Source organism: Magallana gigas, chromosome 9 (genome assembly GCF_963853765.1).
Source record: "Magallana gigas chromosome 9, xbMagGiga1.1, whole genome shotgun sequence".
In the NCBI taxonomy this organism is placed as follows: Eukaryota; Metazoa; Mollusca; class Bivalvia; order Ostreida; family Ostreidae; genus Magallana; species Magallana gigas.
Genome location: NC_088861.1, coordinates 21,531,648 through 21,559,001, shown reverse-complemented (window position 1 = coordinate 21,559,001; position 27,354 = coordinate 21,531,648). Strand labels below are relative to the sequence as shown.

At 33.5% G+C, this 27,354-nt stretch overlaps 2 protein-coding genes across 2 annotated transcripts in view; one reads left to right on the top strand and one right to left on the bottom strand.

Annotated features, from left to right (window-relative positions):
* Positions 1 to 409: 409 nt before the first annotated feature.
* On the bottom strand, positions 410 to 13,281 carry LOC105345513 (uncharacterized). The gene is made up of 6 exons (XM_066072412.1): positions 13,278 to 13,281; positions 12,796 to 12,816; positions 12,246 to 12,367; positions 3,521 to 3,595; positions 3,155 to 3,333; positions 410 to 2,205 (listed from the first exon to the last, which is right to left on the bottom strand). Exons 1-6 carry the CDS (start codon positions 13,279 to 13,281, stop codon positions 1,962 to 1,964), a joined length of 645 nt encoding a protein of 214 aa, XP_065928484.1. The 3' UTR covers positions 410 to 1,961.
* Positions 13,282 to 13,770: 489 nt separating this feature from the next.
* The window catches only part of LOC105317102 (major vault protein), a 185,900-nt gene continuing 172,316 nt past the window's right edge, over positions 13,771 to 27,354 (top strand). Inside the window, exons 1-2 of the mRNA XM_066071463.1 lie at positions 13,771 to 13,930; positions 26,695 to 26,828. Of these exons, the coding sequence (XP_065927535.1) occupies positions 13,868 to 13,930; positions 26,695 to 26,828 (197 nt within the window). The 5' untranslated portion in view covers positions 13,771 to 13,867. The remainder of the gene's footprint in view (positions 13,931 to 26,694; positions 26,829 to 27,354) is intronic.

The window sequence follows — 27,354 nt, the reverse complement described above, 5'->3', positions numbered from 1 at the left end:
TCAGAAATGATTAGTTTGTGGTTTTTAAATTATTTTCTTATCATGTTCTTAAGGTATCCCACTCCTCAATCTTCTTGTATCAAGAACTTCTTGAGAAGTATTCTATTGAAATCTGTAGACAAAACACACTTAAATAATACAAAGATAATGGGAGGTCAGTGTTCATCCCTCTGAGTTATGGTCAAATAAATTTGACCTTTTTGCACCTAAAATGCGATTTCAGCCTGATTAGGATTTGTTTCAGAATTTTCGATTAAGCAAACTCTTTTTTTTTAAATGTTGCTTTTAATTATGTACAATGGTCACACTGAATAGAGGGATTACGAAAAAAAAAAATTGCATGAACTGCATAAATGTTTGTATGACCTTTTTGCACTTAAAATAGACAATTTTTATAATAGTTTTGAATATCAAGAATTTTAGAAGATTAATCCAGTTTGCCTACATATGTATTCAGTATCATTTTGACATAATAAAACATGGGGGTCAGTGATTTCAAATTTTAGATACATGGCTTCAAAGGTAAAATTATTGCAAAATTTGGCTTCAAAAAATTTAGACATTTTCTATATATTTGCATGATTTTATGCTAAACGTCTACCACTCTCTCAAAATTTAGTTTAGTACAAGTCATAGAGAACCTATAGAACATGTCACAAACCTATCAAATGTTAAAAATGAGAATAGTGAATAAAGTATTATAAAAAGAAAAGTATATTGAAAATTCATAAAATTGCTTGTTTCTGTCATTTTCGACTTAAAAACCTTCCGCACGAGAAAATAGTTCCCCCCAAAACTTGTTCGTTTCTTGAATTCAAATGGATTTTCTTTACGAATGTTGTGTAATTATGAAATGATGATCTTTTTGTGAGGTTTAAATTAATAAAATCATATTCATTTAAAATATAATGAACATCTGCGCAATGAAATCAAAACATGAGGAGTGATATACCTTAATTTCTTGCATTGTAGTATGTTTACTACATTTTGTTTACCATTAAGGAGCAACTTTTTCACTTGCCACTGAAATTATTGATACTGTGTGAACTAAATTGCTTGTAGTTGTATTCAATTATTTACTCATTTTGTAATTTTGTCTAAATTAAATTTAATTCATTAAAATCCTTTCAAGAACAACAACGATTATTATATTCTTAGCTACATCCACCTTTTTATTCATTATGAATTTTAAACATAGGCAAAAAAATCTTTAACATGATACAACCAGTTTTTTGCATTATGTTTTTCGACTCAGTCATAAAGTGTTTAGTAGCAATGTTGAATAATACAATTATTATGGTACAGTATTTTTTTTTACCAGAACTTAACTATATTGAACATTCTTTGGTACAGCAGAGGACAGCGTCCTTATTCAAGTTGACCTTTTAACTCCCAAGATATGTTTACAAAAATCAAGATGAAGTTTCTCAATATATTAGGTGCTTTGAATGAACCCCATACCTCAGAAGCATAGTTAATGACACTGCCAACAAAGCAATCAAACAATGATAGCAAAGTATTATGATTAAGAAACATGTTTCTAATATTTTTTTTCAATACAAATAATGCCTTCCTACCTTGCAAACATACTTAATAAATAAATAAATAACAAATAACAAACATACTTATTTTTACATTACAAGATGCACAATTTACGAAGGGGGACACAAGTGTCACGATATCAATATGAATCACATGTTCAAAGTTGGTGGTCCATAAATGGCAGCACGGCCCTTTAACAGTTCACTCGTGCTGATCGATCTTTCACAGTAGTCGTTCCAGAGCTTGAAGACATGACCTTCCACCTGTAAGGTCCTCTACCTTTGGAATCTCTGCATCTTCCCTTCAGACACCATCTTCATCTGCACTGTGATGTTGGTCGCTTCCCTGTGCAGAACAAGAAGAAGATGGTAGAAGGGAACCAATCCCCTGGTGGCAACACTGGTGTTTAGGCGGTTGTGCTATCCCTCCACATCATTGTTCATCCGGATGGAAGTCATGAACACACTCCAGTGATCGATCTTGAAGACTGAAGAACGGATCCACGTCCTGTAAACAAAGTCCATCACTGGAGCAAGAACCTCTGGTGCACGACCATCCAGACGTAGGAAGGTCTCCTCAATGTGCTCAGGTGGGAGGATCGAATGGCAGGGCCAGGAGTTGGCGCACGAACTTGTAGACTGAGTGCTTCTTGTTATAGGCAGTCTGTAAGAAATAAACATGTATGAGTATTTGTACCTTGAATAAAAATACTAGTACCATTTAATTCATTCATGGACAACAGCATTGCCATACCAAATTGGTAAAAACCAATTGCTTACATATTAAACCTAATAAATGCTATTTGTGCTGATAACAAATTTGTCTCAGTATATTTTCATTTTGCAAAGAAATACTGATTTTTTATTGGGAGTTGATTTTAATCAACTCTCCTATGCAGTTACTCTGGCAAACCGAAAGTGAAACAGTGTCTGGACCTATAAGCACAAGACTTAGTTCTTGAAAATAATAGAAAAGTTCAAAGTAATGTATGCTGAACCATTGTTTTTTAAGGAAACTTATCAATAAAACACTTTGAAAAAAGTCAGATTTTATATAATACGAAAAACTAAGATATTTTTATAGTCTCGTGTATTCCTACGCCAGAGTTAAATATAGCCTCGTTAAACCAAACGCTCGGCTGTCTCCGTAAATCTACGAGAAGCAGAAAGGCTCTCTTGCTTGTCGGAGATTAACGGAGACAGCCGAGAGTCTGGTTGAACGCGACTAGAGTTCGATATCAATAGTGCTTGGATCCCTAACATTTTTAGAATTGCTTTAATTACTTATACATAGTTTGAAATCTATCTTTAAATATTGCACATGATTCATATGAGGTTTCTCGAAATTCTTGTCAGAAAAGTCTAAAATTCATTTAATAAAAAACTGTGTAATTCAAATACAGACTAGAAACTAATTGTCATGCAAGATAAGCTGATTTTAAAATAAATGATCATCGATAAAATCAACTCCCGTCAGTACTTCAGTACTTTGATTATTGATGTATAGAAATCAAACAATATAACGTTTAATTTATGTTGATAAATACTGAATTATTAACTAAGTTTTACCAGTAGGAAATATTGCATTCAAGTGCATTAGAATTTACATTTACCTGAAGTCCGTGCTCCTGGACTTTCCTAACACCACCTGTGTCCAGTGGAACACACAGCCTTGGATGGGTGTTCCAGGGAACCGGTCCTTTAAGGCCTTCCACAGGGCTACTTCAAAATCTGCAATAAATCCCTCCAAAGCAATGCTTTCTGGGAGTTGATGGTCAATGAACCGCAGCACCTGTAACATGCAACAAATATATATAGCCTCAACTTATAAGGTGTGTATATAATTATATTGTGTATTGTTATAGAAGAAATACATATTGTCATCTTTAAAAGCCTTGGTGGGAACTTTGCATAGCTCTATCCAGATTAAAGAGCATCGTAAATATTGGTTTTGCAAAAGGTACAATCAGAGACATTACCTGGTAGTAATCCGCGTCGGTTGACAATGGTTTTCTCAGGGTGTCAATTTCCACTGTTATCCTCCCAAACAGGCACTATATATATATTGCTTAATTATTACATGTATTTGTTACGATATAAAAAAAAAAGAAGAAAGTTTTGGCGATTTTACCAACAAACTTACTGAATACTTTTTTACAAAGGTGAAATTTCGCTATGTTTGCAATTTATCAAATTCCAAAGTTCCTAATATTGTGAAATAAAATATATTGTGGTTGGTAATTTTTCACAATTTGTCTAGGTAACAGATCATATACAGAGGGTTCCGCTGAGGGTTTTCAGATAGAAAATGTGTGAAATGATTGTTTTAGTTTATTGTTTTTCGTCTTGATTTTCGGTTGGTCGGCCTGCTCTTCTAACCCCCCCCCCCCCCCCCCCCGCACACTCTTTCAAAATACGATGTTTGCGCTAGCCTGTAGAGATGCATTCGTTCGAAATGCCATGCTTTCATGAAAAAAAAATATGTATGTACACGCAGTGGGTATTGGTATCTTACCAGGCACCGACGGTCATCAATCAGGCAGCTGTACCTGTCATGCAGGATGTTTAATCGACGACAATCATTTAAATATCTCAACAAAACAGATTTGTTGTATAAAATAGATACCGGTATTATAGGGTTAATAGGAATGACAGCATTGAAAATAGAGCTCAGTGCTTTTAAATGTAGATTTCATCGAAATTTGCAATTGAATTTGTCTTTGGTTTAAAATAAGAGATCCCTTTTCTTTTAAGTCTTTTAGGAGACAGCTTAAACAATTTTTTGTTTTACAATTAGAACCATTATAACACGAGCTTGGGTTTTCGGTAGGAGGTGACTATCTTGTTTGCGCAGCAAAACAAGCTGTCAAATACTGACATCGCTGATAGAACTAGCTACTCAATATTCATAAACTGACGAAACCTTCAACGCTTTTTTAAGTAATCAAAATTTTATTCCACATTCATTTCTACTTGGAAAATACAAAACAAAACAAAATAAACTCGGAAAAGGTACAGACTCCCGTATTTAGATCATAATTTATCTTTTCTTCGGTGGAAGGCACTGTGGAGATTCTAAAATTAAAAAAAAACAAGTCTTTAGTAAATTTATACGACTGAGATCTTTCATAGGCGTTAGTAAATAAGAAGTGTAGATTCCTGTGTTGATTTAGCGAAAAAATAAATTAGAGAATTGCCAGACCGTTGATTTAATAAAAAAAAATTGACTGATTGCTGTATTTAATAACCGGTTCTGACTGGTTTGATTTTGATCTAGCTGCAGGTCTGTAGCACCCAGTCTGAAAAAATAGGATGCATGACCTAGGAGGTAGTTTTTACGTGTTAAAAACTTATAATTTACGGAGCACATAAACTTTCTATGATTTACCTTATTTTTACGCGAATTCTGTGAAAACAAAATAGCATCATTAAATTCTTCAAACAATTTACTACAATTTATTACAATTTATTACAATTTTGAAACGAATTAATACACGGAATGTGTACGAAAATAAGATTAATCACATAATTATACCAAATTTTTGTGCGCCATATTAAATTGCAAGTTTTTAACACATAAGAAACTGTCAGAGGCGAGCGCCCAGGTTGTTCATCCGAATTTTGTCAGACCAGGAGCTATAAACCATCTCTCTCTCTCTCTCTCTCTCTCTCTCTCTCTCTCTCTCTCTCTCTCTCTCTCTTGCAAACAGCAAACGTAAATTTTACAAAGATCTAAATTAAGTGTCTTACCAGATAATCGCGGGAATTTCACTGCCATTAGCGAGTTGTATTCCAGTAGTCTCCCCGCTGGATTTGTTGAAGTACTCGCTATGGGAGATTGGGGGGCGTTGGCTTTGTCGTATCCTGCTATAATGTTTTCGAATAGGGTGGATACTATTTCCAACTCCGCGGGGACTTTTCCTTTAAAATGCTTCTCAAGCTTCGCTAAATCAACGTTAACTGCAGCCGATTTAGGAATCACCCATTCTGCCGTTGGTATAAGATATTTATTTTTGTTGCCATTTATGAGGTGTGTTCTTACTCTTTGTAAAAAGGACTGGGATGCACTGTTTTTCGCTTTTAGTCTCATTTCATATTCGTCTCTTTTATGTGACAATTCATGCACGTTCAAGCTTTTTTAGAGTATCGGCAGCGGAATCCACAATCAATTTTTGATCGGGATGTTTAATTGTTCAAATCTCAACATTGTTCAGAGGTAACGCATTTGTCGATTCGACATTGTCGAATATTGTGATCCAGTCGCAAATGACAGTTCGAGCACTGTTTCCATCGGCCCTGAACAACTGCACAATACCTATCCGTGAGTTCTGTCAGGCGCTCCTTGGCAGACTGGACTTGTACCCCCAACTGGTTCATTTCCTCCTCAATGTATTGAAGGGAATAATCAAGGGGGGATTTATATTCGAAGAAGTCAAACATACTTGCTTCAGAATCTTGTGACAATGTTGGGAAATCCAAGCCTTTTCTCGCTTGCGGTCCCGGATCTTGCTCAACATTTACGCACTTAGATTTAGACCTGTCGTCCGATATTCCAACTTTGTTTCCGGCTGGCGAAGAACCCTCAGTTACTTTAAGATTAACAACAGCGCGATCACAAATCTGAATTGATCTTACTTGTCGAATGAATTTCTTGAAATTGGTTTCCATCATATCAATAAAGTCATTTTCATCATCCTTGTACATGATGCGCAAGACCGGCATCCGTCCCAGGTATCTTATCTGTGACTGAATAAGTCCTTCCAGGCCAATTAACATACCCAAGGGATAGTAGTTCACGCAATGAAACTCCAATCATGGTGCATCTTTTTTCTCCGTAATAGTCGTAATGTATCTTAAAATCAATCTCTCGGTAATCATCGGACACAATTTTTGATGACGACATTTTCAATCTTGACTGATCTCCAGGACCGATCGAAATGTTTTGCGCGCTAAAAGTTCGTTGAAGTTACGCGCTTGATATCACCAACCAATCAAATTTCTCTTGATATATACACGAGCAAAAATACATGTAGATTTCCAGTGAGAGCTAGACGTGAGTACATAAATGTGTTTTGCATCGTATGTACAGTTAATTAATTTACTTTATGTACATACTGTTTAGAGATGGATCTATATTGATTCTGTAAAATATTATTTTGGGGTATGAGATGAATCATGAAAATATACAACTATTTGATCTAATCCTAATTTTCATAATGAAATAAAAGCCAGAAAATTTTGTTGTCATTCCGTCCACCCCCCCCCCCCCCCGAAAACCAAAAAACTAGCACTGATTCGCTTTGGTTCCGCACAGATCGCCAACATGGTCTAATCACGAATGATATTTATGATGTTTGATCAATGATTTAATTTAGACCTATGTCAGGATATATTAATTAAATGGAAGAGGGACACTCATACCCCCTATCAGGCAAATTAGGTACCCTAAGAATCGTTTGATAGAAGAATCCATTGTTACGAATTTCAATTTGGGATTTTTTTTATCAGTTTATCAACTCTATTATTCTGTTTTTGCTAATGGATATTTGTTTCTTTATGTTTAATCAAATAGATATCTTAAGTTGATAAAAAAAATTTGAGGGTAGTTGCCCCCCCCCCCCCCCAAATCGTGTATTATCTTAGAAAAAAAAATTCGGTTAGTCTAAACCACAGAGCAAATGAAGTTTTTAATATATTGTACATAGATCCATAAATGCTTTACGTATACATGTAGTCTATAGATCTCTTAGATTATATTAATTATAAATTATAATGATGTAGTGCGTAGATTGGTGTCAGTTAAAAAAATAGATATATTTTTTAAATTGACGTAGTATAAGGCTAGCATTTTATTTGAAAAGAAGATAGATATACATGTATATAAAAACATAATTTTATCGTCTTTTTAAATATATTTTTTTCTTCTTTCAGATCTGCATGTACAGTTTATTTTTAAATAGATTCCTTAAGCAAACAATGGAGATTGAATATTAATGGAAAATCTCTTTTTAGAGACATGAGAAATGCGACTTGATTAATGGCGGTGCTTCAGTGGGGGATCTCAAATGTCCTCGTGGTTTAGGCGCAAATTTGGCAAAAAAGTATAAAATTTCAAAATCGACTGTTTCAAATCTCTGGGCGAAATATAAAGAAAACTTTTCCATTTCTCCTCGTAAACCAATGAACACAAAAGATTGGAAAATTGGAAATGAAGATCGTGAATTATCAAGGCATTAAAAAACGAAATACCTTCTATTCAGCTTCAAACAATTCGAGATGAATTGCTCAAACATTCCAACACAATTACAAGCATCAGTATTTCAATTATGTTTTTAACAAAGATCCCTTCAGGCTGAATTCATGGACGAAATGGGAATAAGACTTGCGGACGGGCAACCAACTTACGGTCATTCTGTAAGGGTTCAAAGTGCGTAGAAATGACCCGATACAGCAGAACTTCTAATTATACAGTTAACTTGTTAGTAAGCATTACGGGTGTTAAATATGTTAATATTCTTGATGGGCCATCAGACACCACCAAATACGTTGATTTTGTGGGTGAAGCGGCAAATAGCTTCACAGACGATGGGGAGAGGGCTATCCATGTGGGTGACGTGCTAGTGGTAGATAATGCCCCTACATGTATACACCACCATGCCGCTGAGAGGATTTGAATGAACTGGCTTCCCACAATTGGAGCAGAATACTTGTTCCTACCAACTTATTCCCCGGATCTAAACCCAGCAGAACAATGTTTTCGGAAAGTGAAAACTTTGCTTAAAAATGACCGGTACAGAGTAAGACTTTAAAATGGCTGTACTCGAAGCATTTGGGGAAATCACTATTTCTGACACACTGTCATTTTTTCACACAACTGAGCGTGTACATACTGGATAAAATCCGATGTCAATAAATATTCATGTGTTTGTTTTCTGTTTTTGTTTTGTTGTTGATTTTTTTAACACAAGAGGCATTCTGAATGTGATTGTAGTAAAATGAAGTGAAAGTTTACCGTGTGAAACATCTCATCGTGAATGAAAAGTCTGACCCAATTTTGTGACGCTGTTTCAAATGAAATATTATACAATTATTTAATGCTTGAGCAGTCAATAGACCAGAATATTTTTCCCGAGGTGCAGAGAACAGCTCAGTATGATCTATTGCCCGAGGCCAAAGGCTGTTCCCTGCACCAAGGGGAAAATTCTGGTCTATTGACTGTTCAAGCATTAAATAATTGTTTTATTACCTAATTCCTTTTTTAGTTTTCGGGGTTTACAATTTGCATATTGCAGATAGTTTTCGCGCCATTATGCAATGTATTAAGACTTTTTTTCATCTTTTACATGCACAAAACCTGTTGTTTTGCCTCGGACTAGAATGTCTCGACGTCATTGGATGAATCGCGTCACGTGGTTGCCTCATAAATTTCTTTACAGGGCAAGCGTCAAAATTTAAACGGCAACATGGCGGACGTAACGTTATTTGAGCTGATTTTTTACAAGTCTCGTTCAACCAGACGCTCGGCTGTCTCCGTAAATTTCCGACGAGCAGCTCTGTTGTCGGAGATTTACGGAGACAGCTGAGCGTCTGGTTGAACGAGACTAACGCCGAAAACATCTAATCAGATCAATGTGTAAACCTTTGTGACGTCACTCGATTATTTTTGATTGAGCGTGTACTGACGTGAACTTTAGAGGTAGCACTGACTGTATGTCGTAACATCGTTATTGTTTTTATAGAGGGCGAAGCCCTCTCACGGGCCCTTCGGGCCCGTGAGAGCGAAGCTCTCCCTATAGACAACACGTGTACATATGTCTAAAAATAGAAATTACACTCTATATATGACAGACCAGTGGCGTAGCGCCCTTTACGCAAAAACGCAAATGAATACACAAAATTTTGCAAAGCATAGGTCTTATGATTTGAGTTTCCTATTGTTTGCACGTAAACAAATCGTATTGAGACTCCACTGCATTATAATCTGCATATTTAGTATTCAGTTCTCATCGTAAACCATGCAATTACTACGATTCCGGAAAATACCGTCATTCCATACTTTACATTAAAATTAATTGGAAGTTTGTTTGAATCATAAATTAATATGGACGAGCTATACCTTTGACTTTCATGTTGCTTAAAGAATGATCTACAATAAACTTATTAAAATGAGATGAACAACTTTTAAATCCTTTCAAGTTTGAATTTTCATACTAAAATCTGAAAACACATCAAGTTTTGAGTGTTTGTCCGTAATTGTATTATGTCAGTCTATACTTACATGTAATTTAAAGTCGGCCGTCGGGTGATTAAAATTTTGACAAAGTCACAATACATTGTGATAAACTTGATCAAAAATTTGTCATTTAGGTAAGCAAGTTACGGATTGAATAATAAATCTGTTTCAAAACGCCTATTATCTTTAGTCATATGGAGTTGGTTTCCGCTAGGGTATCAGTGTTTCATATATAATTACACATTCTTTTAAAATTCAACATTTCCTTTACACATACAGTATGTAAAATTGTAACATTTTGAGACAAAATCTCATTATCAAAAGCCTGTAAATCTAAAAGCTAAAACCTAAAATCCAAGAGTACCAGGTAAATAATGTTTGTCTCGGAATTCAGCAACTTTTGTTCATATTTATTGGAATCATAATACTTAAAAATGTCATATTTTTAAGGCTGTTTTGTCATTCAAATAACAAAAAATCCAGGAGCTTTCGGGGGCTACGCCCCCCAGGCCCCCACCAAGGCTCTGCCTTGGACCCGCTGGAGGCCTCAGGCGGCCCCCAGACTCCCTACCTTTTTTTGAATACAGTAAATTAAAAGGTAGCTACGCCACTGCAGACACATTGTAAAATATTTCCCCATTCTAATTCACCCCCCCCCCCCCCCTCCCCCAAAAAATGTGTAAACCATTCGTATATGATTAAAAAATACAATAATGTTCAAATTACTAACAATCTGCCATAAAAATAAAAGCAAATAGGGAGATTATTTGGAGCAATATGCATTATAAATACTTAAAAATTATTTATAATAGGAAGTATTGATCTGCATTCACAATCAAAAATATGCATTGTACATGCACTAAATGTAAGACATTTGTCAGACAAACTCAGATTAAATTATACACCCCGGTATGTACAATATACATCATTTGCACCTTATGATGTGAATTAGCTAGGGTACTATCTCAATTCTCTAGTTTTAATGCACAAATCAATCACTGAATATTTAATAATTCAGTGTTTGGATGACAAATTTTAGTGAATTTAGGGAACAAAAATAATCTTAATATCTGTCCATACTTGAGAAATATTCTCAAGAAAATTGATTTTCTTATTATAAAAAAAATTACGCCTTTACTCTTTAATTCATGTTTTATGCATATATACATTTAAAATAAGGGAGTAAAATGTTAAAATACTTCATGCTGAGAAATTATCCAGAGATCTGCAATGTAGATACTACATGTAGCTGCAGCCAGGTTTTATCCAATATATATGCATACATTACTTCAGACTAGACAATAAGACATCAAAATAATACACATGTATATATATTGATAGAATCAAAATAATTTTTAACTGTCCCAAGATTTTTTGCTTCATTATTAGTTATTCATCAATATCCCTACCTTTGCTAGCCAAGGGTTTGTGATCTCCAGGAGCGGCGCGGATCAAAAACCCTTGGCTTACAAAGAAGAAGTATTTCAGAGTTCAAACAATATTTATTTACATACCAGAATGAAAATTTGTTTACAGGTTTTTGTATTTGAATTTCCCCTCTCTCTCTCTCTCTCTCTCTCTCTCTCTCTCTCTCTCTCTCTCTCTCTCTCTCTCTCTCTCTCTCTCTCTCTCTCTCTCTCTCTCTCTCTCTCTCTCTCTCTCTCTCTCTCTCTCTCTCTCTCTCTCTATAACTTGTTCGGCTGAAAAAGCGGCTGTTAAATAAAAATATATGGTGATATTGCAAATGATAAATTTTTCTTTCCTGTGAAAATCTATGTCAGTAAAAAAACAAAAGATGTTTTAATGAAGGATTTCAATTGTATTTCTTTTAGCTGTGTACGTTTCTATAACAATGTCAAAATGTGATGGAAACAGTAACCTGGGGCAGACTATAGTCTATAGCATATCAGGGCCGGGCTTGAACAAATTTAATAAGCAATGAGATTAGAGTCCAAACAAAACAATTTATGATGCCAGAGATGATTAAAAAGGCATATACTGATCTAGCCCCATTTATATTGGCTTCGCTCTCCAAACGGTTACACCGTAAAACATATCATTGTCTTGTTGATTCTCGTGAGAGTGTGAAGTGATAAAATTGCCATGATTACAGGGAAGTACTGGGACGATTAAAACAATGCATTGCTGGTCCGATTTACTGACGCCAAAAAAAAAAACCGTTGAATGAATGTGCAACTAGTCCGAATTGTCCATTCACACATGCCTTGCCAGTAGAGCTCGCTTCGCTCCGGCGCTGCGCGCCGGCGAGCTGCGCTCGCTATTAATCCCAGATACTTGAAATTTTAACATACTCTTTGTTCAGGGATTCATTTTTTAACAAATTGCACATCAACTTCTATTTCATGTCTACTTTGATTTTTTTTTAGCCTTAATTTTCAAATTTTGTCAAAATTTTTTTCAGTAACTTATAATATACCAATCGCAGATTCTGGAAATTTTATATGTTTTACCTGATGGAGTTTACGGGCAAAGTCAGTTATGTCTTCCTCGCTAATGGGGGCTCTGTCATTTAAATATCGAGGATCAAAGAAGGCATTTTTTACTTCCTCAATTGGCGCATTAATTCCTGTCACTGAATACAATTGACATAACATATCATTCAACTGTTAATGATTAGATTGCTTCGATATATATTAATAATTTTTATATATGTTGTCAATATGTTAAATCCTTTCAATTAAATTAATTTCATCATCAATCAATAGAACATTACAAATCAAAATTGAGGTTTATATTTGTTAAGTAAAAATAATTGTACTAAAAATTTTTAAATGTAAAATCTGATAACATATCTTGTTTTGGTACATGCATTTCAATGTTCAAGGTATCTATGATTAAATGCTGTATTGTTTCAATCTAATTAAAATTAGACCTTTCATCTCGCTCTCTGTTATATATGGATACCGCTCGTGAAAGGATCTCCTTTCACGAGCGGTATCCATATATAACAGAGAGCAAGATGAAAGGTCTAATTTTAATAAGATTGTGTATTGTTTATACCTGTAGCTTGCCTTGTGGATCCTTAGTTTGCTTATTTCTACTGGCTGGTCATGTGCTTGTGGCATTTTTTTTCCATTGGCATGGACCATCTGTGACGGATTTCTGCTCATAATTTTCCAGTTCATATAAACTTGCACCGATATATCTACAAGCTCCGTCTGCTCTAAAATAAGTTTATAAAACTCATATAAATTCTAAATCCCAAAATTTACAAAACTTTATTGTGTGGGCAGATATTGCAGGCACATAGCATAAGGAGGATTCTTAAATTACTGTGGAATCATTATGTTTGTTTTGTTTTAATTTTTTTTTCTTTCAAGAATTTTTTGATGAGTTTGCAATTTAGGTTTTTTGATCAGACTTCAACCTCTGGTGATCCATAGACGCTCCCAGATAATTTAGTAAATGAAGAACGATATATATTTATTTCTACCCTTTATACTATAAATCAATTGTTTTTATAGTATAGAGGGTAGACATACCCATTCCGGGTCACGTCAGACTGTTTCTTTGATATTTTGCAAAGCTGTTCTATTTAAATTTTATACAAAAAAATCAGGGAAGTATATACGTCCCTGCTTAAAAATATATCAAGGTTTATTTTAAATAAAATTCAAATTAAAAATAATAAAAAATGACATACTTTTTGCATGTGAGTCTATCTCGATACGAAGTGTCTTTCAGAGCGAACGTCATTATAATATTCCGGTGATTAGTCTTCGCCTGCAAGGGAGTGTGACTAAAATGGGTAGCGAAACCCGGGTCGGGCCGTTATTTTCGAAACTGATAACCGGGTTTTTGTTGATTTCTTAAAAAATACTCATTTGTTCTGCACGAAATTTGCAGGAATACTTTATTACAACTTGTATTCCTGCAAATTTCGTGCAGAACAAATGGGTATTTTTTAAAGAACTCAACAAAAACCCGGTTATCAGTTTCGAAAATCCCGGCCCGCCCCGGGTTTCGCTACCCATTTTAGTTACACTCCCTGCAAGGAAAATTTCACAACTTCCGGTTATCTGACATGACTGTCAGTGTCAGAGCTTGAAAAAAAGGGGGAAAAGATAGACACATGATGATGTCAAACAGTATTCTTGGATTAAAACCACTGCAATTTGTCCATGTATTGGACTTGGTGAGTACTAGGCCATTTATATCCTGGCTTTACCGGTTTTTGATAGTGCATTTTTTTTTCACATAAGAAAAACTGGTTTGCCCTAAAATATAATTCATTTATTATATTAAGTTTAACAATCAGCAATTCATTATGTATTTATGTGATTTTTTGTTTTCAAATCAACAAAAATTCTAGGAGCTATTTGACATTTTATGGATCCGCCATAACCAGAGTTGTTTTGAACGACGTCACCTATTTTCGATAGGAAGTTATAGATAAATATAGGAAATAATTTGATATACTCTCTTCTCATTATATCGCGGGTTCCGTTGTATCGCGGTATGTTCCAAAAAATAGGATTCTCGTTTTTTCCGCGATTTTCCACAAGGAGTTCATGCACCAACTTCAGGATGAGTACAAAGAAGGTTGTCAAATATATCGGCAAATAAAATTTTTCTCACAAATAAAAATTTTCCGGAGAGAAGGCATATAAAAAGTACACAATGTATCTGATATAAAAAAAAAACTAAATAAAAAGCATAATAGAATGTATATAATTTAATGACTTTGCTTTCATGAAGAATCATATTTTATTTAAAAAAAATAAAAACTGTCCGTTAGGCCAAAAAAAAAATTATTCCTGATCCCTGTCACTTGACCAAAAAAATTAGGGTAGGTAGGTAGGAAAAAAAATTTATTTTTAAAAAATATTTTATTTTTAAAAACTTGGAGCATATGTGTAATAATGAGAGAGATGTATATTCCCAGTGTTCAGTATGTAAATAGATGATTTAAAATTTCCAAAGGTCTTTTGTTGATGCATGCAATGTATAGAAAACAACAGGCAAAGAAAAAAAATAGATTAATTTTTTAATTAAAAATAAAAACTAATATTATTTGCAAAATTTAATCTATGTGTATAAATGTATTTATCCTTTTATGGATAAATATTTTTGTATTGTATTACCGGTAGCTTAATGTCAATATCAACATGATTAATTAAATCACTCTCTGTACTACCCTTTGACTAACTACCGTACGTTATGTAGAGGATCTGTTTAATTCTCAAGATAATGAAGAACGTAGTTTTATGATAATTTTAACATTTATTGCAGTTATTAACTAATATTTGCATTTCGATTGTTCTTTCCCACTGTAAGCCCATACGGAGGAGCTGCAATTATTTCTCTATAATCGCAATTGCTCTGTCAGTATACTATGACGTCATAAAGGTGTAACGTTATATATACTTTTCCATGACGTTATAGATTTAATCCACTATACGATACATCATGTGTTTTTCTCCAACTCCATTAAAATTGACGTATTTACATGTAATAATTAAAACATGTTTTTGATAACATTTTAAAGGAATTACTGTCATAACATATCATTGATTCTGTTAACAAATCTATGTGAATTAAAAAGATACATTAGTCTGAATGTTTACTTTTGATGTAATAGCTAAATGTCAAGGTCTAGGCTAATACAGGGTATTTGCGAGTGGTAAAATGCAAATATAAGTAATAAACAACGATTATTTAGTGAACATGGCGTTATGAATAGCAACTGCTCTGCTGGCATATTTTCCATGATGCGCTAGCGCGCATCATGGAATATGCCAACAGAGCAATTGCTATTCATAACGCTATGTTCACTAAATAACGTTGTTTATTTCTTAAATAAAAGGTTATTGACTAACTGTAATATCAGGATTTAAAGTAATAAACATTGTTTTTGTAATTTCCAATATACAGTGTGTTGTTGCATCACCCGTATTTATAACCCCTGAAGGTAAGATAGTCGCAAGTTATTCACCACAAGGTATATTTATGCAGTAAAAATGTCTGTAGATTAATTTTCTATCATTCTTTCGCCAGTGAGGTTAATTTACACGATTATGAACTCAGAAGACTTGGTCATCTTCACTTCTCTTTCTGAGGAAATTCTGGCGAATTTACCGATCACCACCATGATCACAAAAAAACTTTTAGGGTCGGAGGGTAAAAGATAGGGTCGGTCGGGCGACAGGAAACAGGAATCATTTTTTTTTTGGCCTTATAACTGAACCTGGCTTCCAGATTTCCAATGCCGCGATACAATGGAGTTCTCTAATTTTGAATGTGAATGAGACTTGTGAATTAAAAATAGCACACAAAATAAATTACGTATGTTGGGAAATTGATGTTCCTCAGAAAAGCTAGTCTAATAAAAGCTTTTTGAACAGCACTAATGACATGTGAAAATGATAACTTAGTATATCTTTTTTAAGGTAAAAATAAGTACCGCGATATTATGAGACACCAGTATAAAACCAATTTGTGGAGTTCTAAATTTTTTAATATGTTTTACGGTGCTACCGTTGGGGCGAGCGCGGCAAGAATTACACATACATGTACATTGCATCAATATCAACTTAGTGTTATTTATCAACTAACATCAAAGAATTAGAGAGAGAGGGAGAGGGAGAGAGAGAGAGAGAGAGAGAGAACTATAAGATTTCTAAGTTATAAAATTCTTACAAAATACATAGATTTGCTTCCACCTAAAACTGTTCTTTACTTTTGGAGAGAATTGATCAGTCTGTCAAAACGTTATTTGTGTTTATTTTTGTCAAAATTGTTAACGATAAATACAGTAATTATTTTTTTTTTTATCCTGTTATCAGAATTTTATTTTGTTCCTGGTTCATATACCGTATTTTTCGGGGCATAGGCCGGTATTTTTTATCCCCCGGGATCGGCTATTCTTAGACTCAAAGTTAAAAAAATTTAACAGTAAAATATAAAATCCACTGTTTTTATCCGTTGTACTGTTGTAGCAATTTATTATGAGGGTTGGTTTTTTTTCATCCGTTTGAACTATTGTACGATAGTTGTCCCGTTGATAATTTTTGTAATGACATCGTGAGTAATAAAATGTACAGTACTGTACAAGATATTTCTTTACAATCCCAATCAAAAGAATTTTTTTCCCACGTTCGTGTATGAACACTGGAAACTATTATTGCGTCGTAAAAAAGAAAACGAAACCGGGTAGAATGTAATATGACGGAATTTTGGTGAATTCTTCATGTCTGCGTTCGTAGGAATCACTGGTCTTGGGTGTAGAATAAATCAAATGCTATGTGTTTTTACAATTAATTTTCTGTTGGATGAAATAACGGTATTCTGGTGTCGTGTGTATAAACAAAGGTGTGAAACCCATGACTAAAACACAGCCTAGGGGCACGTAGTGTACACCGTTACACTTCATTGCATTAACTGTGTTTTTAACATTACAACTTCTCTGCATAACGGCAAGTCACTATTTAATTAATAAATGGAAAGAACACAAATTAAATATTTTATGTTTGGTATTTTGTTTTCTCATTGTTCATAGCGATTACGGGGGATAACTCTATTTGGATATGAAACCACGTGTTGAGCTAATGGACGCCATACCCCGTATTTACAAGTAGCTTTCAAAGTATAACTTGATTAAATGAGATTTAGCAATAAGGTATTAATAAAATATAAAAGGTTTGGTAAAATATTATACTTAGTTCTACCAGACAGAACCACGGAGGTTGGTGTTGCAATTAAATTTACATTATGTAAAATTACGATACACAACGATACACCGGCGAATACGGAAGAGACCAAACAGCTACAAAACACAGATTAATTTTTAAAAATTGCTTGAAATATATATGTTAAGCAAATTTAATAACTTTAATTACTCTTTTGACTTTCTACATCGATATTCTGAAAGTATATACTTAATACGGTGACTTTCTTAATCAGCGGTCATACTTTCACTATAGTAATCATCGATTGAAAATCGGCTTATCCCCCAATTAGGCTAGTCTAAGGATTTTTCTTGAATTTTGTCTAAAAATTAGCAATTCGGCCAATGCCCCACATCGGCATATGCCCCGAAAAATACGGTATTTTTTTTTTTGCATTCTAATAACATACGTTGTATCCGTGCCCCCGGTCCCTATTTGTAGGTGTGTATTTCCTTACTAATATAATGGTTTGACAATATGCAATATCTGTATAGAATTTTTAACTGTTTATTTTTTCTATTATTTTTTTTTCCAATTTTTTTTACCTTTATTGCAGTATGTATTATATGTGTCTGTTTGATACTAAACGGTATAAACTGATATATACTTTTCATCTTTAATGATAAGTTGAACAAAACCTAAATTCTAAATTCTTTGATATTTATTTTCATTTCGATAAATGTTTATACAGCAATCTCCCTGCATACATGTTGTAACAGGGGTATTAGTTGTGTTTAATGGAATCAAACAAACGCCTGTTGGGGTTTTGAAAATCTTCGGATTTTATTGACATATCAGAGATTCATTTTGAAAATGGTCTTTATGGGTCCTGAGGACCCCTCTTAATCGTAAATATGAGTCCCAAGCCGAAAACAATGAGTCAATATTTTATTCCATAAAGAAAAAGAATATCGAACAAGCTACATTCATTCAAACTTAATTCCTAATTGACCATACTATTATAGACAGGCTAAGTGCCATCACTGGGACACTTCCGAGTTTTCTCTGCTTCTTTATCGCGACTATCAATTTAATTTCACATCCTGGATCAGCTTTCCCTTCAGTATGAACCTCTCTATTGTTATGAATTTCAGATTAATTGCCACTTGTCTTCTTTTTCATAAACTCTGGTCAATCTATCCTGGTTCAGGAGAAAATTTATCTGCTTTATTTGGTGGCATCGTGATTGACATCAATTTTCCTGCCGTAATGTCATGTATCATTTGATCTCATTGGTCAATCATTTAGTGTTGACCAATGAAATTTCAGGTTTTGTAGTGTGTGTGTTTTTTATTCGGAACATATCGGGTGTCTTGTTAGTAGGTTAAGAAAGGAGCAAACGATGTTCTGGAATTCCTTAGTGAGAACATGTTTGTGTTTTTCTAAATTTGATGCGTCCTTTGGGATGCACAATAAATAAAATAATGCATCCTGAGCAAAACTTGTGCGTGTTTTACTCAGGACGCACATCAAAATGAATCACTGCATATGTAGTAAGAAAATGAATAGCCCTATACAATAAATAACAACAATATAAATACCGTATACGGTATAAAAATAGTACTATATGAACAAGTTGCGATAAAGGAGAATAACTCTTTTCATCAATCCATTATATTAATTATGTTATATATTCATATCTTAAAATAGGTTTACAATGATATTTATCATATTTATCTATAACGCCAAATAAAAAAATATGTTTGGTTCCGGTAACATCTTTAAAAAAATAAGAGTAGGTATAAGTAGGGATTTTTTGAGTTTTTGTTTTTGTTTAAAGAGTAGAAATGTATGAAATAATTTTCTTAGTACTTAGACCTAGCACTGCATTGCAGGTGGCATTATTAAGTGAAATAAATTTACTAAATCAAGATTGGTAGGGAGCATCTAGCTTTTAACTATGAAACAATGAAAAATAATTTTTAAATACAAATTTTTAATACAAAAAAGTATTACATGTTCATGCAGTATTAATTAGGGCTGGGGTGATTCGGAGTTCATTCAATTTGGTTCAATTTTGATTCAGAATGATATGGTTCCATACATTTTTATTCGATTCATTTGAACAAAAGTCAATCTCAATATTTCTCATTTTAAATTGAAATCAAAATACTGAAGAACTGACGGGAGTTGATTTTGTCGATGTTTATTTATTTCAAAATCAGTGATATGTTATTTTGCATGACAAGTACATGTAGTTTTTAATTTGAATTAAGCCCATTTTTATAATATGAATTTTTGGACTTTTTCGACAAGATTTATTATAATATCGAAAAACCCCCATATGAATTAATCATGTTAAATAATATTTAAAGATAAAATTAATTGAATCAAACTATGTATCAGTAATAGATATATTTCTCAAACATTGTATGGATCCAAGCAAAATCTCCGACAAGGATTTACGGAGACAACCGAGCGTCGAGTTGAACGAGACTATATTGAACTCTGGCGTAGGAATACATACGACTACATAAAATATTTAAATTGTTCGTACCATTTAAAATCTGACTATTTTCAAGGTATTTATGAATAAGTTTCCTTGAAAACAATGCTTTAGCATGACATTACATCAAATTTATCAATTATTTTCAATAACTAATTTTTGTCAGCAGCAATGATTTGTGCTGAGGTCCAAACACCGTTTCACTTTCGGTTTGTCTGAGTAACTGCATAGGAGAGTTGATTAAAATCAACTCCCAAAAATGATCTTTTAAATTACCTTGCAGATTCCATTACAATTCAATTTAGGGACCAACTTAGAGCAACATTTTAGAGAGATTCACTTCTATCATACAGAAAAATAGGTAGAAACTTGAGAAATCAGAGAGACTTCCATTTCTTGACTATAGCATAATGCTAATGATGATATACAAAGATTAAGTCCTTAATGATTTCGATTGGATTAGAAACAAATCAATAAAAACTATAACAGCAATCTAAAATTTTCAAAAAAATTATCCAATTTTTTTAAATTAATTTATTTGATGTATTCATGCATTTTATATATATATGAAATGTTTTGCAGTTGTGCTAGCTTAATGAAAAATAAAATCAGTCTTCGTACTTTGGTGTATTTTGGAGGTATTAGTACAACCCTTTGACCCAATTACAAATGTTATGCAGAGGATCTTTTATTTTTTAAAATAACTGTTAACAACTTGTTTTATGATTATTTCAGCTTTAATTTGGCAGTGTTATTAACTGATTAAAAGCTAGAAACTGATTATGATATAATCACTGAAAGAAATAAACATCAGTTGTAATTTTCAATGCACATATGTGGTTGCATCACCCGTATTTATAACCTCTAAAGATAAGACAGGGGCAAGTTGTAAATCACAACAGGGGATAATTATCAATTTCACAGCCTCAGTCTCATTTTATTGCCTTTGGGTTTAATTTACACGATTGTGAACTCAGAATACAGAGTGACTTCAACATGTTCAACATCTCTTTCGAAGGAAATTCCTGAGAAGTTATAGATCATAAAGCGAGTATGTCGCCCCCTAGGTTGGTCTTATTTTATTTATTGTGATGCACAAAAGGTACAAACACTTCTTGATTGATCTTCTTTTCCATCAACTGATAGGAATTAAAATGTTCCCACGCTAATTGAAGGGCGCCATTGCTGCATGAAACTAAATCTAATATCAAAGTCAGTGACGGAAAAATTTGAAAATTGGCGAAAAAAAGTTTACGGTCGGGGGTATAAAATAGGGAAGGTCGGGTGACCGGAACAACAGATTTTTTTATTTGGCCTAATGTCTATAAAGACGTCACTATATTAAATATAAATCATTGAATATGGATAAAAAACCATTCTAAGGGAATGCGCTGTTGTACATACATGTACCATATATTTTATGGTACATGAATATTCAATATACAGTATACTATCTGGTATGGCATATGTGTCAACTACTACAAATTATTATAAATTTTACATTAATAAACTTATTTTCACAATACAAAGGGATAAAAAAAGGTAAACATATTCATGTTATTCTTATCTATTAAAAAGTTGATATCTCACAAAATCATTCACTATTACTATGCATAAACTATTATTTTCATTTAAATTGAATTTTGATTTTAATTTATTAAAATTTTAGAATTCACTCATAAACAGGTCCAGTACAATCTCCAGATTTAGCTATATAGCTTGAATAAGCTAAATAGCTTTATTAAGCTATTCAGAGTAGCTTCATTTAACTATTTTGTCATACATTTTTCATAAATGTGTAATTATTTCAGCATGTATAAAAAATCGCACTTTAGTGCAGTGATAATTTTCAACTTTGAACTGTTCTGTTAACAATGCATGTAAAGATTACTCATAAATTTGCGTCTCCTTAAGAGACTTTGCACTACAAGTTTTGGGGCAACTGATTCATGACCACACAGTTACTTCTTGAATGAAATATAAAGGTGGTCATTTATGGTGAACAAGATAATTGATTCCAGGTAATAATTTATCACAATGAGAGGAAATCATACTTATCCAGGCCTCATTGCACACAAAGTGGTGAACAGTTACCCAAACAATGGAAATATATTTTTTGCTTAAAAGTGTTTAAAAGACGCAGTGTTAAAATTAGCTTTAATTTGGGTCAAGTTTATAATGGTCAATGGCGCAAATATGAGTAGCAAGTTAATTGCGATTTTTCATCCATTTCTTACAATAAATATTTTCTTCAAAAACTGCAAAGAAATAGCTTTATTAAGCTATTTTGAATAGCTTTATAAAGCTATATAGCTTTTTCAAGCTATATAGCTAAATCAAGAGATTGTACTGGACCTGATAAAGAAATGTAGAACAGTTGATTGAAATTGTTAGAATTAGTAACGGTAATATTAACTTTATCTATTTATTTATATTTATTATTTTCTTTTTTTTGTTTGCATTTGCTTTGAAGAAAATGTGAAAGAGAAGAGAGTGTGAAAGGGAAAGAAAGAGTGTGAAAGTGAGAATGCCAAAAAACTCCATATGTATTACCTTGATTATGAAAGCATATATGATTGTGAAAATAGAAGAAGAAAAAAATAATAAAAAATATATTAACTTACCAAAAGGTAGAGTTTGTCGTGAATCAAAAGTCAGCTTTCAAATATAAATAACCTCCAGTCTCTTTGATGTAACAAAGAAACATGAAAAACCAGCTCAAGAATTTGAAGGGAAATCTCAATCAACCAATAAAATCAAAGAACACAAAACTAAAAACCAATGGAATATCTAGATACATTATATTTTTGGACAGAACCTTAATTACAGTAATTTCCACCCTAAGGCAATTTATGTCATGGTCAAGATAGCTGCCTGCTCTATTCAACTGACCAAGACCAGATTTTTAAGTTTATATTGGATTTTATTAGATACTTTAATAAAATACTTTTTAGCTCACCTGAGCCAAAGGCTCAAGTGAGCTTTTCTGATCACAATTTGTCCGTTGTCTGTCGTTGTCGTCGTCGTCGTCGTCGTTAACTTTTCACATTTTCATCTTCTTCTCAAGAACCACTGGGCAGATTTCAACCAAATTTGGCACAAAGCACCACTAGGTGAAGGGGATTCAAGTTTGTTCAAATGAAGGGCCACGCCCTCTTTAAAGGGGAGATAATTGAGAATTATTGAAAATTTGTTGGTATTTTTCAAAAATCTTCTTCTCAAAAACTATTTGGCCTGAAAAGCTAAAACTTGTGTGGAGGCATCCTCAGGTAGTGTAGATTCAAGTTTGTTCAAATCATGGTCCCCGGGGGTCCGGGGGTAGGGAGGGGTGACAAGAAAGGGATCAAATTTTACATAGGAATATATAGAGAAAATCTTTAAAAATCTTCTTCTCACAACCTATTGGGCCAGGAAAGCTCAAATTAAAATGGAAGCATCCACAGGTAGTGTAGATTCAAGTTTGTTCAAATCATGGTCCCTGGGGGTAGGGTGGGGCCACAATAGGGGGATAAAGTTTTACATAGGAATATATAGAGAAAATCTTTAAAAATCTTCTTCTCAAAAACTATTGGGCCACAAAAGCTCAAATTAAAATGGGAGCATCCACAGGTAGTGTAGATTCAAGTTTCGTTCAAATCATGGTCCCCGGGGGTACGGTGGGGCCACAATAGGGGGATGAATTTTTACATAGGAATATATAGAGAAAATCTTTAAAAATCTTCTTCTTAAAAACAATTAGGCCAGAAAGCTCAAATTAAAATGGAAGCATCCTCAGGTAGTGTAGATTCAAGTTTGTTCAAATCATAGTCCCCGGGGGTAGGGCGGGGCCACAATGGGGGGATCAATTTTTACATAGGAATATATATTAAAAATCTCTTTATCAAAAACTATTAGGCCAGAAAGCTCAAATTTGAATGGAAGCATCCTCAGGTAGTGTAGAATCAAGTTTGTTCAAATCATGATCCCTGGGGGTAGGGTGGGGCCACAATTGGGGGATCAAGTTTTACATAGGAATATATAGAGAAAATCTTTAAAAATCTTTTTTTAAAGACCATTTGGCCAGAAAAGCTTAAACTTGTGTAGAGGCATCCTCGGGTAGTGTAAATTCAAAATCACAGTCCCTAGAGGTAGGGCGGGGCCGTGATGGCGGTTTGAATTTTTACATATATAGAGAAAATCTTTAAAAATATTCTGGGAAAGTTTTTCGGTCCAAAACTCAGTACTTAGTGTGAAAGCACAGGTTATGCAGATATAAGTTTGATGAAACCATGATACCCTAGAGAAAAGTGGGGCAACAAAGTGGGGGGGGGTATATAGGAAAAGAGAAAAATGTTCTTACAGTTACAACAACAAAAGGGGCTTGGTATTTACCAAAAGAAAGAGGTGGATAAAAATTGGCAGATTTTCAAATTTTTTTAGCAAGATCTACTGTACCTAGTTGTCAAGATATTTTGATACTGTAATGCTATTTTGATCAGAATTAAGGCAATTGTTGCTCAGGTGAGCGATGTGGCCCCTGGGCCTCTTGTTAAATTTACTTGTGCAATAAATAGTACATAATTATGTTATTTTAATTATCAATAAATTAATAACTTTAATTTATAGATTTATTTATTTTATAATTATTAATAATAAATCATAAGTTCAAGTTCATTTATTTTCACTCATAAAATAATTATATACAAAAGTATAAGAAAAGCAGGATTAACATAAGAGAAACAGAATAAAGTAAACAATGAATTTTTTATAGTTGTTACGTAGGATGACCGACCAAATCAAATATTTACACATTTTCATAAGAAGTACATCATTTGAAGATGACATAAGTTTCTAAAGGACTATGTGCGGTATGGTCAAATATCTGCCCCCGATTTCAACCAATTTTTCAGTAGTATCGTATAAAAATGAAATCTTCACAAATCATTGTAAAGAGGATGCCTATAACTTTAATCTTGATTTTAGTCATCATTGCTCACTCGCTGTTTATCTATGACGTCACCTAAATGACCTAATTCCCGCAAATTTGCAAACAAATGAGGATATTCTCATTTTTGCTCTATATTTTGCATTCGGAAATATAGAGCGCAGGTCTGCTCAAGTGCGATTTTAACATATGTTTTTCTTCAGATAGTTATACATATCATACTAAAAAATGGTACTTGAGCAAGCCTGCGCTCGATGTTTCCCAGTCGAAAAATCATCGGAAAACACCCATATTTTGCCACAAAACATCAATTTATCAAAATAATGCAATATTCATGACGTCATTTCTACATTATGACGTCACTATGGTGATAACCTTTTACACTTTTATTTCCAATATGATTTTAACTATCTTTCACCTTATTTTAAAGCTCTTTCAAGAACTTTGATTTTGGGGGGCAAAAATTGCATTAACTGCATTGTGAAATCTACATCAATTTTGATAGTTTTTCAGACACGAGTAAATAAAAACGACATCTTTAAAACAGTTTCCATATTTCTGACACATTTCTGTTGCGGGGATAAAGTAATTATCGCTATTCCTAAGAATATCACAGCGGAAAATTATCCTGGTTTGTACGCGAAGTAAATAACAGTCATTTAATTATAATGGAGAAGACAAATAAATTTTTTGAATGTTTTTAATTTGAGGAATTGAGCACATTGAGGTACAATTTTCTTCTTCACATCTATACATGTAGTGTTTTTAAAATAAAAAACAATAACTATTATTTTTTTTTAATACAATAACTAGTAAGTACTGAGTAGTTGATGAAAAAAAATGTACCTATATGCTCTCATATATTTTGATCGCTTTACAAAGTGAGTGGGGGGGGGGGGGGGGGGGGGGGCAGAACGAAAATATAGGGATTTGGAAGTTAACAACTTAACAGTATACCTCTACCAAATGTTTAGTTTTATATCTTGCGTAGAAATTCTTATTCTGGTAAAAAATAATATTTCATGAAGGTACAATGTCAAAGATTACATGTATACAAAAAAAGTGTAAAATTCGAATGTAAAATACAAATTCATTTTGTGCAGTAAAAAAAAATAGATACATATTTGATGAAAATATTTTATTTGTTCGTTTTTGTTCACTCAATGTTTTCTGAAAGAAACACTGTTTGAAATCCCCCCCCCCTTCTCTAAATTTACTTGGACAATTTCAACCAAATTTGGCACAAAGCATTCTTATGAGAAGGCGAATATAAATTGCAGAAATGAAAGACCAATCTTTGCCTCGCTTTGGTAGCCAATTTGGAAGCCATTCTGGCTATAAAATCTCGCTAGTTCTTTAGATATTGCGTGACTTGAGTCAGGAACATTCAGACGTTTTTTACATAGCGATAACAATATGGGTTTCAAGCATGCAATTTACAATGAGTGGTGAACACTTCTCATTGATTACATTAGTTACAAAAATGTCATCGACATCACCGCCTCGAAAAAGGAAAAGATATTATTCAAAGTTTAACGCTGACTGTCTGAAAGTATTTGACTTTCTTCATAGATCAAAAAAAGGGGATTACTATGCGTTTTATACATTTTGTCATACACATTCTTTTAGTTTTATCCCCCCCCCCCCCCCCCCCCCCCCAAAAAAAAAGAAACAAGGAGTTTCATATTTTAAAGTTTCGTAAGATACAATATTATTAACTGTTGTTCTGGTGTGCAATGTCGCCCATGGGCCTCTTATTTATGTATTATGTTTCTCCCATATGTTAACAAGCACAAGTGAATGTTATATTGCTTTATAATTTTTTTGAATTGTAATGTTTTGTAATCTTTTGATTTATATAGAACACTAACATTACAAGACTTGAGGTAGGACCACAGACAATACCACTGAAGGGAAATGAGAGACTTGTCACCCAGCCCCTGCCAATGGTGGTAGTCAAACCTGGTCACTACTGTATCATCCAGAATCCATGCAGGTCAGTCTTCATCAATCTCCATTTGAGTCACATCAATGTACTGTAGAAGCACATATTTTCGATGGGTCAAAATTTCATTGTTTTTTAACCAAATAAAATTTCGTTGGCATTTAATTTTTTAGCTCACCTAAGCTGAAAGCTCAAGTGAGCTATTCTGATCACATTTTGACCGTCGTCTGTCTGTCCGTCCGTCTGTCTGTCCGTCTGTAAACTTTTCACATTTTGAACTTCTTTTCTAAAACCACTTCGCCAATTTCAACCAAATTTGGCACAAAGCATCCCTATAGAAAGGTGATTATAAATTGCAGAAATGAAAGACCGACATTTATTAATCGGAGAAATCCTCGAAACGGTAGAAAAAAGGGGGTGCATTTTAAAGAACTACTAATTCAAATCCAACGTAATTTTGCATATTAAATAATCCTTATGGAAAGGAAAATATAAATTGCAAAAATTATCGGTGAATTCTGTTTCAAATTTGAGTTATTTACGAAAATTAAAATAGAGATAATCGCAGTCAATCAGT